Raw genomic sequence first — 18,505 nt, forward strand, 5'->3', positions numbered from 1 at the left:
ATGTTGACTTGGAAGTAATGGAATAGTTTCTCAGGTGCAGGATGGAGAGATGAGGAGATTAATGGGTTGGAATGTCAGATATTCTTTATCTTAGCACTCATTTATGACTCAAGACCCCTAATGTTTGTACAATCCTTTTTATTCATTGAATTTATATCTACTAATAATAACAATTTCTCACACAAAATAATACAGCACGTGGTGAGGGAGACTGACCCATCAGTAGACATGAGCTGGGGTCCACATGTTAGCAAAGGACCCACATGGCCCAGACACCTGCAGATAAAGGCCTGACAGTTCCAGTACTGCAGCACCACAATAGCCTTGCATCGTTGGTCGCCGGCATTAAACTGCTCATCCCGATGGCTACGTGATGTTCAGAGTGACCATTAGTTTTCTGACCACTGACTGACAAAGAGCACTTCCACTATCAAATAGAAAAACATAACATTTTAATCCTTTACAAAGTGCAGTAAACTATAATGCAATTGCAAAGCAAAGAGAAAATTTCCATTGCCTCAATTTTTTCCACGGATGAGAAATCAAAGGAATTTTTACAATTCTTGAGGAAGTCTAAAAAGTGTATTCTGACAAAGCATCTTTCTGGGACAGAGAATGTAAGAAGCTGTGTCCTAAAACAGGGACCAGGGTCCGCCATTCTGTGGTCACCTTGGGGCCCTCCTGGGGCCCAGGGAGGAGCATGTTGTTTGTGAGCTAATTTCTGTTTCCCCCCCAGGGACCCTCACCCCTGACTTCCCTGCAGCTGGGTTGGTCCCAACACACACCACACACCCTCCCCGCCCTGCCTGCACAGCCTGCCCAGCCCCCTCCCATTTGCAAGTGCTCAGAGCTCATGCCTGGACACTCAATAATAGCCAAAGGCACAAGGCTGTAGTTACACAGCTGTTGGTGGGGGTGGATTTTTTGGATTTTCTTTACTATTTGGGGTTGGGGAATGACAGCCAGGGCTGCAGAACTTTAGAGCACCAGGAAGCCTAGTAGGTCAACTTCCTAAACCAGCCCTACAAGCAAACAGGCCTAAGCAAAGGCACAAGCCAAGAAGACAGAAATGAAATTTGGGGGTTTTCCTAACAAAATAGGGGGAGTCATCTATTGGGACAATAGTGTTCATGCACTGATTAAGTCACTTCTTATAGTCTGATACCATCTTCTATAGTTAAAGAAAATATCATCCACACATTGTTGAACCAACAAAGGGTTGAAAGTTTGTAAGATGTCACTGTCACTGTCACTTTCATCCCGTTAATCATCAATTACTTGAGCGGGTGCCAGGGGCATCTTCATTTGTCCCAGCCCTGAGATTTCAGCATTGTAATTTTTATGCTCTCTGTCCACGGATATGGCATGCCAACTGGATGTTCTTGTGCATAGTGGTGCCGTGCATGGGGGGGGGGTAACACGCAGAGGTTGGTGTCCTCAAAGAGACCCACCAGGTAGGCCTCACATGCCTCCTGCAGCTCCCTGACTGGGGAGCTCTGGGAGCGCAGGTCGGTCTTGAAGTCCTAAGCGATCTCCCGCACCAGCCGATGGAATGGCAGCTGGCAGATCTCGTGCAGCGCCACAGTGTCGGGCCAGTAGCAGCACAGCTTCTTCATGCCCCTCGTAGCTGATACACTCTTCAGGGCCATTTTGGTGGCCAGCGGCTTGCGGTCGCCTTCCTGCCCGTTGACATGCGCACCCTCTGTTTAGTAGGAGCTCTCTCGTTCTTCTCAACTCAGCTGGAGGCTCCTTCAAGGTTAGGGAAATGAGACCCATTTTAGCTACTGTTGTTGGCATATCTGGTACATTACGGGTGGCTTGCCAGGCTCTGCTATGCAGCTTGGATACCTCAGTAGCTTGCTGGGATCTCTGGGGGAAAAGATGGAGGCTTTGGGGGCGATCCCTAGGTGTCCCTGCAGGTGTTCCCAGTCTACCGAATGTAAGCTCCTGGTGACCAGCCTGCTGTAACAATTTGTACACTGACAACACGGACCTGCCTGCATCTCCAGGCAGTGCCTGGGGCATCTTCAGACTGGGACTGATCTTCCTGTCGTGGATGGAGTGTGCACGGAGGTTGTTGAATAGCTGGCAGAACGAGACACCATCGCATAAGGTCTGTGCCAGGTCAAACACCTGTGCCAAGTCACAAGTCACTGGGTGGTTGGCGGACAGCGTCCCACAGTGGACAAGTTATTGCACGGGCTACTGTCACTTCTCCAAGCTCGAAGGCACTGTGTCTGGGCCCAGTGAGGGGAGGCAGTGATGCTGTGGACAACGCCACAATTTTTCGTCACCCTGCCGACGCCATTGTAAGATGTAGGCCCTAAAATTTTAAGTTCAATAATCTGTGCTGGTTATAAACTCCCTAAGAAACAGACTCTGGGTTGAATCCCTAACAGACTATGGGATTCACACGCCAGGGTCTGCTATTCCAAAAAGTACCCCCTGCACTGACCTCTAAAGAGACGTTTTGTTCCAGTATGATATATGGCTGTAACTGAACTTAAGCCTTATTGATACATGTATAATCCTTCTCTTTCTTTAAATGTAGTAAAATGTATTTCAACTTGCATTATCTTAATTGAGACTTTGGGATGTAGTTTGAGAGTATAAATGCAACCTCATTTAAAAGAGGATTTTTTTTTTCTGTGTCAAACTCCTTGAGCATATGTGTCACCATGAATTCAATTCATTAGGCCCCAGGGAAAGGCAATTCTAAAATTCGTGACTATTACAATGTGAAACTATTAACCTGATTACAACAGAAACTGAGAAATTTGACTTTTCCATATCCATTCTAAATGTTGAAACTTGGAGCTGGAGCCATATCACAGTGGGTAGGACATTTTCCTTGCACACAGCCAACCGGGGTTCAAGTCCTGGCACCCCTTATGGTTCCCCAAGAACCACCAGAAGTGATTCCTGAGTGCAAAGCCAGAAGTCATCCCTGAGCATTACCAGGTGTGACCCATGGCTTGTAGTCCAGCCACACAGGCTAGGGGAAAAGGGAGCTCAGATAGAGAAGAGAACACCAAATAAAGTGTGTTGGGATGATCCTCCCAGGATAGAAGCATGCTGAAAGTAGACAATAGATCAAACATGATTGCCACTCAATTCTTTTTTTGCAAACCACAACACCCCAAAGGAGAAAGAGAACAAAAGGGAATGCCCTGACACAGAGTCAGGGTGGGATGGGGGAGATGGGGGTGGGGGTGGGAGGGAAACTGGGAAACGTGGTGCTGGAAAATGGGCACTTGTGAGGGATGGGTACTTAATAATTGTATAACTGAAACCCATGGGCAAAAATTTGTAAGTTTACACCTGTACCTCATTGTGTTTCACTAATAAAAATTTTTTTAAAAAAGCAAAAAAAATGAAGTTGAGACTCTGCATATGAGATTCAGGAGATTCTCACATGGAAGATATGGGAGACAGATTTTTCTGTCAGTTGCTTGTTTGAGGTTGACCTAGACACATATTTCCATGGCTAGAGTACCTGATAATTCAGAAATATACTAATTGTGAGAGACACAGTGAGGGGGCCTGAGTGATAGTGCAGTGTTTAAGGTGATTACGTTGCATTCAGGGTTCCATATGGTCCCCCAGGTATTGCTAGGAGTACTTCCTAAGTGAGGAGCCAAGAGTAACCCCTGAGCACTGCTGGCATGGCCCCCAAGCAAGCAAACAACCCATAAAACAGAAAAAAAGAAACATTGACACAAATCTGTGTCACCCACAGTTAGAATGTGAAATGTTCCATTTTAACCACTACCATCCAGGCTAAGTTAATCTTTCCCTATTTTTCATAGACTAGAAGACACATGAGTCACTTTGCTCAAGAGAAGTGACTCCTTCCTGGAGGTCTTTTCATGCCAGTGCACCCACCCTTGTATTTGCATGCTGTCCCCGGGGGAGGATCTATATTGGACATTCTCACATAAAAGTCAGCTCTATCTTGCTTTCATGTATCAGGTCTTCTCAGACCAACTCTCAAAATGAGGTTCCCTGCTCAGTTTCTGGGTCTGCTGATGTTGTGCATCCCAGGTAAGGGGAGCAGGGAGAAGAGAAAAAATGGGTTCATGAGGGGGTATTTGGGGGGCGCACTTGTTGCCTTGTGTGATCTATATGTGTGTGTGTCAGACTGTGTGAGAAAGAAACATCAGGAAACTGGAGATGGCCCAAGGAAGGTGTAGAGGCCTGTTTGTCCATCCCTAAGGTCTCTTCACTGTAATGACATCTTTCTGGTGTATGAGTATAAATCATTCAAGTAATGATTTTCCCAGTAATCAATATTTTACCAAAATAAATTACAGAATGGTAGCAATAAAATTGACCTGTGATGTTTGATTGTAACCTGATATTATCAAAAATCAATTTTCCAGGATCCAGAAGTGATATTGTGATGACTCAGAGTCCACTCTCCCTGTCCATCGTCAAGGGACTTCCAACCTCCATCTCCTGCAGGTCTAGTGAGAGCCTCGTATATAGTGATGGAAAAACTTATTTGAACTGGTTCCATCAGAAGCCAGGTCAACCTCCAAAGCGCCTGATCTATCAAGTTTCTAATCTAGACCCTGGGGTCCCAGACAGGTTCAGTGGCACTGGGTCAGGGACAGACTTCACTCTTCAGATTAGCAGCGTGCAGCCTGAGGATGTTGGCATTTACTACTGTAATCAAGGTACAAAGTATCCTCCCACAGTGATACAGACCCGAACATAAACCTCCCTGCTTGGCCTGCCCCAGATGGCCACACGTGTTCTTTGCTGGTGAGCAGAAGCAGAGTCTCTAAGTCAGTGACAGGAAGGCACTGGGGGTCTCAGGGGAGGAGGCTGCAGCTGTGGGTCTGGATCCTGACATCCCCTGCTCTACTGCAGACACCCCACATTAGGACCTGGTCAGAGGGACAGGCTTGGCTTGGCAGAGTGACAGGTAGACCAGGGGCTGTGTGCTGTGAATGACAGCTGATGGGCAACCTAACTTTACCTTGCGAGTTTTGCCCGCATGTGTAGCTGTGCAGCACTGCACTGTCCTCCCGTTGTTCATCGATTTGCTTGAGCGGGCACAAATAACGTCTCACAACAAAGTGTGAGACTTGTTACTGTTTTAGGCATATCAAATACATCACAGGTAGCTTGCCAGGCTCTACCGTGCGTGCGGGATACTCTCAGTAGCTTCCGCGACTGTCCGAGAGGGGCGGAGGTATTGACCTCAAATTAGCTGTGTGCAAGGCAAAAGCCCTACCCACTGTGCTAGGGATATATTACTACCTAAGTATCAGATTATTCATACAACTTTTTCAAGATTTTAAGGCAAAATGGAATTTACTGTGAAATGTACATTTTTATAGAAAAGTGCTTCATAAGGGTCAAAGAGAGTACAACAGTTAAGGTGCTTGCCTTGATGTGGTCAACACAATTATATTTTCCTTCCAGGATTGATCTATAAGCGGGGAATAAGTCCTGAGCACTGCCAGGTGTGGCCTCAAACTAACAAATGAAAAAACGAACAAACTAAAATACTAACAAACCAACAAAAGTAGCTTCACTCCACCCCCATCCCAGACCACCCCTCTGAGACCCTCTCACCTCCTCCACGTGCACCCCTAGGGCTTCCCGACTGGGTCCCTGATGGAGACTCCAGCGTGTCAGCTCAGACTCTCTGTCCTGATCTCACAAGGTCCAGTTCATCGCGCTCACATATGGGTCCTGTTGCCTTTAGTGATTGGCCCCAATTTTTCTCATTCCTGCCCATGGTCACCCCTAGTTCTCACTCATTTCCTTGATACCTGTGCAAGACCCTCTTGGTAAGTGCAGAAAGGGGAAGCAGATCGTAGAGTAGGAGTTTCTCAGACAGTTGCTCATTGGGGCAGGAACCATCCTCCAAAGTCAAATTCTTGTAGCAGGAAAGACAATGGGGCAGGCAGGGAAGCTTCCTCACTGGTGTCCAAATGGAAGCTGGCCATGGACTAAGAGTGGTTTTGTCCCCAAGGTGGCCCTGAGCCCCCTGTGATGCTCCTGAAAATTCACCTGGTGGACACTGTCCCCAAACTCAGCTCTAGAGCGACCCATGTCCTCTTGATCCTACCCAATAGCTGCTGAGTTCCAGCGTTCCATGTCACCCTGAACCTAGAACTGACTAGCTCCCCACTGGCTCACAGAGGTCCCTGTGTGGGGACCTGCCCTTCATGACGCTGATGGGCCAGAGGGACGAGGACATACTGGCCTATCACATTCACACAAACGTGTAAGATATAAACCCACACAGATTAAAGACTATTATTTTCATATCTAGTTATATAGAAATCAATAGCCTAACCTCCTTCTTACTTCCAGAGAGACATCCAATTAATGTTCGGTAAATGTGCACGAACAAAGTCTTTCATCCCCAACAGCAAAGGCAACTCTCTTGGCACTCTTGGCACAGGTACCAATCTTACTGCAAAGACAAGCTCATGGGACAATGTTTACATTTGGTTCATTGTGCTTTTCCTTCATTTCTGTGATGCAGTGAAAACATTGCAGATCCCAAGAAAGCCTACCCTCCAGAGAGAGGGACTTTGTTCATGTACTGGAAGAAACATTTATCAGGGCAGTTTACAACTCCCATATTGTGATTTTTCTATTTGGTCTCTTGTAGTTATATTGTATATACAGGGACCTCAGGAATGAGGTCCAGGGCAGTGGGTGCTCAAAGGCTCACACATACAGCATAGCCAAGACAGAGCCACCCACACGGCAATAGACTCTTAATCATATTAGAAAAATTTATTAGGAAAGGCTGTAGTTAAATAAAGGTGAGGGATAAATCCTCCATGCACCAGATGGGTGGCATGAGCGTGGGGTAGATCCTGTGATTAACAGATGGCAGCTTGCTTGTGCTGATGTTGCTTATTGACTCCTAAAAACACATGGTTATCTGGGAAATAGTCTACAACAGGGTTGTATAGTGTATACTATCAGAAATGACTGAGGTAAAACATGGATTCATAGCCTTAAATAATACTAAAATCAAATGTAAACTATGGAATTGCACTAGCTGCATTTCGAGTCTCTCCACTATAATCATTTGTAGAGTCAGTCACACATTGGAAAAGCATGATCACAACCTCATGATCAAAATCACTCAGGAACAGTGATGTAGAAGACCGAGTTTGAGACTCTGCGGTTGAATGCTGACACACCAAGAATGCACTATGGGTCATCATTGGATGATTTGTCTCCATAGGTGTCTCATGGAGTTATAGGGACAATCCTCACAAGGGCTTGGTCTAGAGCTCATGGCTCCGAGGCCTCCTCAGTGGTGCAGCCACTGTGGTTCTCGAGCTGGTCTGGTTTATCCTGGAAGGAGGAATGAGGCTTCATTAGCCTTCTAGATAGGAGCCAGGGGCCCTCTGCTTTCTGCCATTCCACCCCCATGTGTGCCATGATCCTTACAGGCAGCTCCTCATCTCTGGGACCCTCCATCCTTTTCAAAAACAACATCTGTGACATATAATGGGATTCACAGTCCCTAATAGTTTCCTATTTTGACTGACATCTTTTTGAAAGGCTAGTCACATACCATTAAGCCTCATCCAGTAGACAGTTTATTAGTAATATGAACCACTTTATTTTTTTCCCACTAACTCTTGTGTGAAATTGTGCCCTGATCACAATTCTCAACGTCTGGATAGTTGTCTGGGCAAAACATGTTAGATCGGACACTATATAATCAGGCACACAAAAATGCACCCAAAGGCAGCACTCAGAAAACGCTAGAATAAAACAGTTAAGGAACGTTAAGGGGTAGAGAGAAACTCAGGAAAAAAATAAAAAGAAAGTGCCCAGACTTTGTATTGTAGGTGCCTGTTGATTGTCTCTGTGAAACACACCAGCCTGTGCTCCTCATGCACACTCAGAATGTGGATGTGCTCACCAACTGTCCTAATTTCCCTGCCAACTTAAACACTGACTCGCCTATCGGGACCCCTTTTGGAGGGAGTGACATTACATTGAATAAACGGCTTCCTGTGAGCTCACTGGGCCTGCCCCACCACCCTAAAACTTGGACAGTCTTTGTATGTGTGTTTGTCTCATTTGTGTCTGTTTGTCTCATTCCCTGTGACTGACCCCTAATGCATAGAGGTTCCAAACCAGTTGGCTTCGGCAAGGTCCATTTCCACGTAGTCTGGCTTGGTGATGGGCTTTACAGTCTATTCCAAAAACTTGGAGAAAGTCTCTGGATTCCCCAGGAAGACAGAGATCACCAGCACCTGAAACCTATTAAGTTGCTGTAGCACACAGAGGACAGTAGATGGCAGACTAACCCCATAAGTCACAGGACAGTCTATGGATCTTAGAAACACTGAAGAGTCATAGCCTGTTGTCAGCAGGGACAGGGGCTCTGTGGTGTGGTGGGAAAATATGAAGTCTTTATAGTCTGAGCTGGAGCGAGAATTTTACCCTTTCCTGGTGTGGGGTAGAAGTCTTTTTGTTTTCAATGATGGAAAATGTACACCAAAGAATGGCTTTTGGAACATTGTATGACTGAAGCCCAGTCATGAACAACTTTGTAACTGTGTATCTCACTGTGATTAAATACATAACTAAACAAATATATAAAATAATAAGTTAAAGAAGTCTTGTCATGCCCTTGTAGTATGAACTGTTTTTATCCCATATTTAGTATTCATAGTTGGAGATAGTTCTGTCGAATCACTTAAGCTCACATGAGGGGGATTAGATGGGAATATAGGGGCATCAGGGAACCCCCTCTGTCCCATCGGACACCCACCCAGGAGAGACCTGCTGGACAAGAGGAGACAGGGACTCCTGTTGTCAGGAGGAGGGTCTCACTGGAAGTGACCTGAGGAAACTTGAAGCTCCAACTTTACTCTCCAACCTCCCGAAGTGTGAGAATCCTGTGTGTGGGGTGTTAGCCCCAAGCCTGCGTGTTCCTTTAGGAGAGTCTGAGCTGAGACTTTACACCCCTACGTCCTCTGAGCGGGGTCTCTCATTGTGGAAGTGTGTGTAAGGGGGGCGAGAAGTGTGTGTGGAGCTTGGGGGGCTTCGTTAGTCTCTTTATCCTCATCTGAATAGTGAGGTAAACAGCCTGAGATTCCTCCTTGTCTTTTTGGCTAAAACTCCTACCTAACCTTGGAGATGATGTTATTGGCTCTTTTTCTTCTCTGATTAGAAAATGCATCAGACTGAGTGAACTAATTTCCAGGTTTTAATGGAGGGATAATTCTGTTTGCTTGTCCACTAAGATGTCAGTGCAGATACTGTGTGGGCCCCTTCCAACCTCCCTCACTGGTTCCCAAGAGTGGGTCCCTGTCTCTTTCAGGGCCACATAGAATGTGAGGAGCATCTCATCCTGAGAGGGCCCCAGCCAGTGAGGAGAGAAAGTACAGGGCTTGCGGTTAATGCCTCAATTCACCCAGGGGATCCATGGCACCACCGTTTACCCGAGTGTCTATGGGGCATTCCTGGAAACCTCTGAGTACTACCTGACTGACCTTGGTAAGCACAGGCATGGGGGTGTGCCCAGATGGTCTCCAGCACAATAAGGCCTGAAAAGCTGTAAATCAAGTTTTACACGGAACTGGTTTGCTCAGCTGGCCTAAATTGCCTAGAGGAAAAAAACACACTTGCAGCATTGATGAGCTGCTACTGCATCACACCCTGACACATAAATCAAAAAATCGGAGAAAAATCATAAATTTATCCTGGCTATAATTTGCCAGGATACAGGTATTCCAGATCAAAAAGAAAATCTCTTTGTCTTAAGTATATCCACAGCTGTGAAACATAGGAGTCTGTACAATTCCTTGAGAGGGTCAGTGTGTCTGACAGTGTGTGGTCTGACAGAGCCAGTCTTTGGGGCAGAAAGATAAGAAACCCTGTCCTAACTCTCAGGACACCAGGGACCCGCCCTTCTGTGCTCACACTGGGGCCCTCCTGGGGCCCAGGTAGAAGCATGTTCTCTGTTGTCAAAGTTCTGTTTCTCCACAAGAACCCACACCCCTGACTTCCCTGCAGCTGGGAAGTCACTCACCCTCCCCTCTCTGCCTGCCAGCCTGCCCTGCCTACCCAGCCCCCTCTCCTTTGCAAGTCCTCAGAGCTCATGCCTAGACTCTCAATAATAGTCTGTGTCACCCTGCAGTGTCAGTGTCTGTCACACTCAGAGTGGACATGAGGGTACCTGTGCAGCTCCTCAGCTTCCTACTGCTCTGGCTCCTGGGTAAGGAGAGAATGTGGGTTTACATGAATATGGCTGCCTCTCTCTCTCTCTGGAAATTATCTAATTTAAGATTAATGATAATGATATCCACTTATATTTTTTATCTCAGGTTCCAGGTGTGATATCCAGATGAGCCAGCCTCCATCTGTGCCTGCATTTCTGGGAGAGAAAGTCACCATCACCTGCAAGGCCAGTAAGAACATTAGCAATTGGTTAAACTGGTATCAGCAGAAACCAGGGAAAGCTCCCAGGCTCTTCATCTATGGTGCAATCAGTTTAGGACCAGATGTCCCTACCCGGTTCAGTGGCAGTAGATCTGGGACAGATTTCACTCTGACCATCAGCAGCCTGAGGCCTGAGGATGCTGCCACTTATTACTATCTACAGTATAATGTTCACCCTCTCACAGTGATACACGCCAGAATATAAACCCTTAGAGATCAGCTGTGTGAAGCTGGGCTGCCACAGCTGCTCCTCCTGCTGCCTCCATGGTTGAGACTGTCAGATGTAGCCAGGCTGTGATATGAGAGAATGCTCCTGTACAAATAGAACGAACATTTTTACCTTCATTATTCCCCGCTTTTATACCAGCAGTACTGGCATGACAATAGATCTGCTGATTTTACTTATTGAAATTATTTTTCGTCAAGAATATTTGCGATAGATCAGAGTTCATGCAAGAGCAATCACTTTAGACGGTCCAGAAATCATTGTTTTAATAGATATTTTAAAATCATAATGAAAAGTTTCCCACATTGAAGAGCGATGGCTTCTTACTGGGAGCATTCTCACCTGACCAATAAGAATCTTCTGATGAGGACTGAGGGAGAAACTGCATCTTGCCGGGGGTCAGCACCTGAAGGACTTTGGGAGGGACAGAGATGTGCTTCTTTGATTGGGGACATTTGAGACTAAACTGCCACTGAAAGAAAAGCCAACTTTAATGACAGGAACAATGTTTCATACCCTTTAATGTGAAATGTTGTTTGTACCCCATTTCATACAATAAAGGTCTGGAGGAAATGAAGGCAAGTAAGAGATCATATGAAAGAATAAAATTTCAATATTGTGTACTAAACCCAAAGTCTTGCTTTCTTGTCCTGAAGGGAAAATATCCAAAGTCACAATGACTGAGTTTCCCTTGAGACCCAGGCTCTAAAAATTCTCAGTGAATGTAAATGGGAGAAGAAATCATTGTTCTCTAAGGAAATTCATGTTACTGATATAATTTTCTACTCTAATAGGACAAAAGTTTATAATTTCTGACAATTAATTCTTAATTCAATTACCTCATTGGAAAGATTCGATGCAAGGTGATATCCAAGAATAAAATTGTTACATCCTTTTAAAAGACTGGAGTCCCTAACTTCATGCCATGTTTTGTTTTTCCATCCCTATGAACCCACACCTACCATGGAGAGCCTTGTCAAACTGGTCCCTGCTGTGGGGAGGAAGCCCCTGGGCCATGGAGTTGCTGTTCCCTGAATATGGGCTCTGAGACCCCCCAGACCCTGGGCTCTGACTCCAGCTGAGAACGGGAATGTGGGGGCTTAAGGGCAGATGCCTGTGACCCGGGCACTGAGATGACACCTTGGCTCAGCTCCTGCAGTGTCATAGCCCTGCCTGCTCTAGCACATCAATGGCATCATCAAGATCTTGGGGACACAACACAAAAATATTAGTTTAGTTCAGGGACACCCTGGACTTCCATCTCCGTGTCTAGGTTCTAGTGCAGCCTGTGGGCCCAATGTCCAGCTTCCCTCAGGGGCTCAACAGAGTCTCCATACGTGTCCAGCAGCAGCAGAAACCCGGGCAGTTTCCAGATATCTGCCACATGTGGCATCCATACTGACATGTGTATCACACACAGTTGACTGAGGGAACGGGAATAACTATTGGACCCTGTTTTACTGCGAATTTGGCTAGACTTTACTGCATAAAACCTCACCATTAATGTGGTCCATTATTGTGGATAGAGTTAAATTGGACTAAACTAATATTTTTAAATTACATTTAAAAAACAGCTATTATTTTCACATGATACATTTCAAGTATCTAATGTCCATATGTAGGCACAGCTATTCACAGAGCACAGTTTTATTATGCTAAATATAATCTAGAGTCAGGAATGCAGATGACCGTGACCACGTTTCACATATCTGACGCCCCAGTTCATTAGGACATCTAAAAATTAAAATATTGCTGTTGGGCACTAATACTTGGTTTTGTTTCTAAATTTTGTTTTCTAACGGCAATTATGGACACAGGCACCAGTCTATGGACAAAGTTAGTGTGTCCATTGGATTGTGGCCAAGAGTTCTTGCTAGTGTAGACTCTATGGGTCTTTGATCTGGTCTGGATTGTTCTTAGAGGAGACACGAAGCCAGGTTGAGAAATCTACATCAGGAGTTAGGAGCCCTTATCTCCCTGATATTTTTCCCATACTCACTTGTCATTTCCTCCTCCTTCTGGAAAATCTTTCCTAAATTAGATCCATGCTATGTGAGGATGAAAGAAACTAGTCCTTAACTCCTGGTGACACACATCCAGTCTGTATGTCTGTCCCCTGTTAGTCATTACTTCCCAACTACTTAATCAGTTTATTTAGAAGAGTCATTTTTGTTCTTACTAACTGAACTGATAATATGTTTTGTAATATCTATTACAAGCACTTATAAAAAGTCTTGAACAGAATCCCTGGCACAAGCCATCTGAAATCATTTCAGCTGTTGTGTCAGAAAATAGCCACTAGACAGAACCCAGAACTGACAAGGCATAGAGCCTGATCTTAGAAGTGCTTGGACAATAACTGAGTTAGTATCCCATGGTCAACAGGGGTAGTGGGTCCCGTGGGTGTGAGGATAAATGTATGAAAGCAGCTCTCAGTGGCTGATTTTACACAAATGATAAGGTTCTTATCAGTGGGGCCACGAGTCCAGTATAAGTTGTCTGCCTGAGGACATTGGATTTTACTACTGCATGCAGTTTATAAAGTTTACATCCACAATGATGGATAAACAGCCCTGAAATGAACCACCCTACATGGACTTGCGCAGATGGCCACACTTGTTCTTTGCTGGTGAGCAGACAGCAGAGTCTCTGAGTCAGTGAGAGGAAGGCATTAGGGGTGTCAGGGCAGGAGGTTGCAACTGTGGGTCTGGACCATGAGAGTCCCTGATGAACTGCAGGTACCCCACATTAGGGCCAGGTCAGAGGCAAAGGTCTGGCCTGGGAGAGCAGCAGGTATGCAGGGGGGTCTGTGCCCTGAATGACCAGTTGTATTTAACTGACAGTTGATGGGAAACCCTACTTCATCCTCCCTGTCCTGTCCACATATTTTAAGAGAAATGTTATTACCTATGTTATTAGTTGAGTGATACAATTTTTCAAGAAGACTTTAAAGCCGAGTGGCATTTAAAATTTTATTGAAAAGTGCTTTATAAGGGGTCAAAGTGATAGTACAGCAGGTTAGGAGCTTGTCTCGCATGTGGTCAACCCGTGTTGCAGCCCCGGGATCCCATACCATTCCTAGAAGTGTTTCCTTTAAGCCAGGAAGAAACCCTGATCATTCCTTGGTGTGACTCCAATACAATGAAACAAAGTTCACAGCTCACACATCCCATGACTTCCTTCCCTATCGCTCTCACCTCCTCCACCTGCACCCCCAGGTCTTCTCCTCTAAGTCCCTGATGGGGACTCCAGTGTGTCAGATCTCACTCCCTGTCCTGACTTCACAGGCCCCAGTTCATCCTGCTCACACAGGGGTCCTGGTGCCTTCAGAGTGGGACCCTGTTTTTTTTCATTCCTGCCTTGGCTTTGACCATTTCCATGAATTCCTGTACAGAATATTCTAGGTCATTGGGGTCCTGGGAAGCTGAATGTAGAGTAGGATCCCACCCCAATATGCGCCATTATACTTACTGGATTCTCCTCAACTCGGGGATCCTCCTGCCTTTTCAAAAATATCCTTCATGATATCTCATGGGATCATAGTACTTAGGACTTATCTATTTGTGATGAACATTTCCTCTGTACGCTTGTCACCTGTTAATTATTTCTCATTTCTCTGACATTTTCTCATTGGAGCAGACACAGTCCTCTGAGACCTGAACCCTTGTAGCAGGAAGGACAATGGGGCAGTCAGTGACCTTTCCTCTTTGGATTTCCCATGAGAAACTGGCAATGGGATGAGGGTGATTTTATTCTGGGACCAGCCTGACCTGAGCTCCCTGTGCTGCTCCTATCAGACAAGTCTCATGATAGACTCTGTCCCCAGGATTGGATCTAGAGAGTACTCATGTCCTCTAGGTTCTGCCCAGCATCTGTTGCTTCCCAAGGTTCCAAAACTCAAATGTCACTCTGAGCCCAGAGCTGTGTTGACCTCCCTTTGGAATCACATAGGCTCCTATGTGGGGACTTATCCTTCATGATGTTGGTCTCTGTGGTGGATAGGCCAGACGGCTGGGCACATTGCTGGTTTTACACATTTGTGAAAACATAAAAAAGATAAATCCTTACACTATAGCAACCATCAGTTATAGAAATCAGAGGAGATCATAAGACCACCCTCTGTCTTTCTTCACTAAGAAACATTCAATGATTGTTCGACAAACATCAAGGATTAGCCATTTAATTTTACAGCTAAGCCCTGTTGGAAAAGGCAACACAATTAAGTTCAGTGAGTATTGGGAGAGTTAAGTTTTCATTTGTTTCATTGTGATTTTTCTTCATCTCTGCAATTCAGTGCAATTTGCAGATCTCAAGCAAGCCTACAGTTTCTTTTTTTCCCATGTCCCCAGTAGAGTGGGGCTCTATATCTGTACCGAAAATAACTCACTCTAGGACAGGTCACAATTGCGCACCAAGTGATTTATCCACATCAGAGTCTGACACTTCCCAGAGGTGACAAGAACATGGGCAGAGTCTATGATTAGCGATGGGAGTCTCGGTGTGTGGGTGTTGGTTATTGTTCTTAAAAGCACATGGTTAGACTGGAAATAGTTTATAACAGTGTTGAATAGTGTATAGGATAAGACATGGCTGCATCAAAGACATCTCAAAATAGTCTTATATTTTACTAAAATCAAATGTAAAACATCGACTGAGCTGCACTAGTTGCATTTCATATCTCTCCACTATATCTATTACAGAGAGTCAGATATTGGAAAAACACAAGCTATTCTTAAGATCAAAATCATTCTACATCCAGGCATGTAACTGACACAGAAAAATGTTTCCAATGTTCGGGGCCCTGGGTTTGAATCCTAACACACCAAGAAAGCATTATGGTCAGCAGTGGATGGATAGGTACTTTGGGTCTCTCATAAACTCATGGAAACAATCCTTACGAGTCTTGGTCTAGATCGAATGACCTGAGCCCTTCTAAATGGTGCATCCCATGGTGCATCAGAGCTGGGTTGGGTTATCCTGGAGGAGGAATGAGGCTGGACTATACACACTAGAGAGGAGCCAGAAGCCCTCTGCTCTCAGCTGTCCCCCCCCCCCCCCCCCCCACCTTTACCAGGATCCTTACAGGTTTCTCCTCGTCTTAGGAAACGCCTCCATTTTCCACAGTAACATCCATCACATCTCTTGGGATCATAGCACCTACCACTTACCTACCTGTGATGAACATCTCCTCTCTACCCTGGTTACCTGGTCATCATTTCTCCTCACCTAATTGACCAGTTTCTAAGGAACATGAACCACTTTGTTCCCACATGGTCTTGCTGGAAATTTTCCCCTTGTGGCAAACCCCAAGTTCCAGATAGTCCCTGGGAAAAACAATTTTGGACTGAGATTGCATAATCAGGCACGTAAAACTGTAGACAAAAGAAATATAAATACACGGATAAAAGGCTAAAATAAAAGCTTTGGTCTTATAGCTGTAGAAGGCATCAGAGGCAAGAATATAATCAGAAAGTGCCCAGACTTTGTACTTTAGGGTGCCTGCTGATTGTCTCTGTTGGACACCCCAGCCCCTGCTCCTCATGGACCCACTGAATGTGGACATGCTCACTAACTGTCCTAATGTCCCTGCCAACTTAAACACTGACTCACCTGTTGGGACCCAGTTTGGAGGGAGTGACATTACATTGAATAAACGGCTTCCTGAGATCTCAATGTTGCTGCTCAGGCTGCCCTAAATCTTGGAGAGTCTTTCTATGTGCGATTGTTGGTCTTATTTTGTGTCTGTCTCTTTCTCTGTGGGTGACTCCAATGCACAGAAGTTGAAGCTGACAATTCGATTGGCTTTAAGAGGTACATTTCCAGGTAGTCTGACTTGGGTACTGACTTTATAGTCTCTGTTCCAAAGACTTAGGGAAATTCTGGCTTAATCTTCTAACAGCACAGTGGTCACCAGCACCAGACTATTAATTTGCTGTATTACACAGAAGCCACCAGAGTGCAGACTGACCCCAAGAGTGACAAGAGAGTTTCTGGATCTGAGAAATACTGAGTCCCAGGTCTGTGGCAGCAGGGACAGATTTTCACCCTTTTCTGCTTTGGAGATAGAAGTCCTGTACTGCCTGTCTTGGATGGACTGCTTTAATGCTCTAAGCAGGTTTACAATGGGAGATAGAGCTGTAGAGTCACTTAAGGTACAGTGAGGTCATAGGAGGGCACAGATGGGAGTATAGAGACACCAGAGATCCCTCTCTATGTCCACACACCCAGGAGAGGTGTGTGGGGACAAGGGGAGGGAGGGGTTCCTGCTGACAGGAGGAGGGTCTCAGGGGAGTGACCCTAGGGACCTGGACCTTCACTCTGCAGCCTCCCAGAGTGTGAGAATCCCAGGTTTGTGGTGTTAGCCCCCAGCCTTGGGTTCCTGGGAGGGAGCCTGAGTTGATGCTTTATACCCAGGATCCCTCTTAGCTGGTCAGCCTCATGAGGACTTCATAGAAGTGGTGGAGGACTTTGTCATTCTCTTTGTTTTCACCCCTTTGATGCTCTAATTTCTGAGGGAAAAAGCCTCAAGATTCGATTGAGATTTAAAGGCTAAATGTTCAACATTGCCTTGGAGATGAAGTTGTTGTCTCTTTTGTTTTCTGATCAGAAAATTCATCAGAATAAATGAATTAATATCCAGGTGTTAATGTATGGGTTGTCCTGTTTTATAGTCCACTAAGATGTCAGTAAGGACGCAGTGTGGCCTTCTCCAACTTCCCTGGCTGTTTCTAGGAGCAGGACTCTGTCACTGCAGGGCCACACAGTTCAAGGAGCATCTCGTCCAGAGATCAGCCTAAGCCAGAGCTGCAGAGAAAGTACCTGGATTGAGGGTTATGACTTCAATCCATACAGGTGATCCCTGGAAGCACAGTTTCCCTTAGTATCAATGGGGTCATTCCTGGAGGTCTCTAGAACCACCTGACTGACCTTGGGAAACAGGCATGGGGGATTTCCTGGATGTGATTGGCATAATTAACCTCAAACACCTCCAAGAGCTCAACTCTTAGCATTGAACTGTTTGGCTCAACTGGCCAAGTATTGTCTAGAGTGGCCAACACCCACCCCCAGCTCTGGTCGGGGGCTTCTGCACCATCCCAGTCACATAGAAAAAATCAGTATTTGTTCCTAGGTTACTTTTCATTGCATTCTACCCTGCTGCGTTGTCAGGATTGGGACAATGATGCAGACACATGGCTCCCTCACCATCACCAGGAAAGTGCTCCAGCATCGCAGATCCTCCCTCCCCCCAGACACTCCCCACCCACCCTCAGAACTTATCCTGAAGGGTCTGTGGACTTGGAGTCCCCGATAGCAATGTGACAGGGGGACAGCTCTGAAATCTCTCTCTTCTCCTCCCAATCCCTTCCACACAGCCTCAACCTATCTGCTCTGACTCCCTGATGGAGTCTGAATATATGGGTTCTCAGAACTTCTATTTTGGGCTCACTGACCCAAGGTCATCTGAATCACACAGGCTGTGGTGGCTGCAGAGTTAACGCTGAGGTTTCTCTTACATGCTACCCACTGCTGACCCCAAGTACTTACACGTCTTCATGAATCCCTGACAGGGACCTTGTTGGTAAGTACAGAGCAGGGAGCAGTCAATAATATAGGGATTTGTTATACACTCCCTCAGAGAGGCAACAAGATCCATTTGGAACAAGATTCGCCTACAAGAAGAGCAATGGCAGCAGGGTGGGGAGATCTCTCTTTCCTGCATGTGAGGGAGCACATGGTCTGGAGGGTCCTGTCCTGGGCCTTGCAGAAGAGGAGCCCAGGGAGCTGCTTCTGTCTGACAGAAGAACTTGTGGAGGCCCCAGTCACAGGCTGATC

The 18,505-nt window shown here is 45.8% G+C and overlaps 2 gene segments (V, D, J or C); both read left to right on the plus strand.

The window, feature by feature from the left end:
• The first annotated feature begins 3,995 nt into the window (after window positions 1–3,995).
• Window positions 3,996–4,720, plus strand: LOC130037561 (immunoglobulin kappa variable 2-30-like). The segment is given in 2 exon segments: window positions 3,996–4,044; window positions 4,383–4,720. Coding segments are annotated over 2 exon segments (387 nt in total).
• A 5,453-nt stretch (window positions 4,721–10,173) lies between these two features.
• Window positions 10,174–10,651, plus strand: LOC130037567 (immunoglobulin kappa variable 1-12-like). The segment is given in 2 exon segments: window positions 10,174–10,222; window positions 10,332–10,651. Coding segments are annotated over 2 exon segments (369 nt in total).
• The last annotated feature ends 7,854 nt before the right edge of the window (window positions 10,652–18,505 follow it).

This window comes from Sorex fumeus, unplaced genomic scaffold (genome assembly GCF_029834395.1).
Source record: "Sorex fumeus unplaced genomic scaffold, SorFum_2.1 ptg000006l, whole genome shotgun sequence".
Taxonomy (NCBI): Eukaryota; Metazoa; Chordata; class Mammalia; order Eulipotyphla; family Soricidae; genus Sorex; species Sorex fumeus.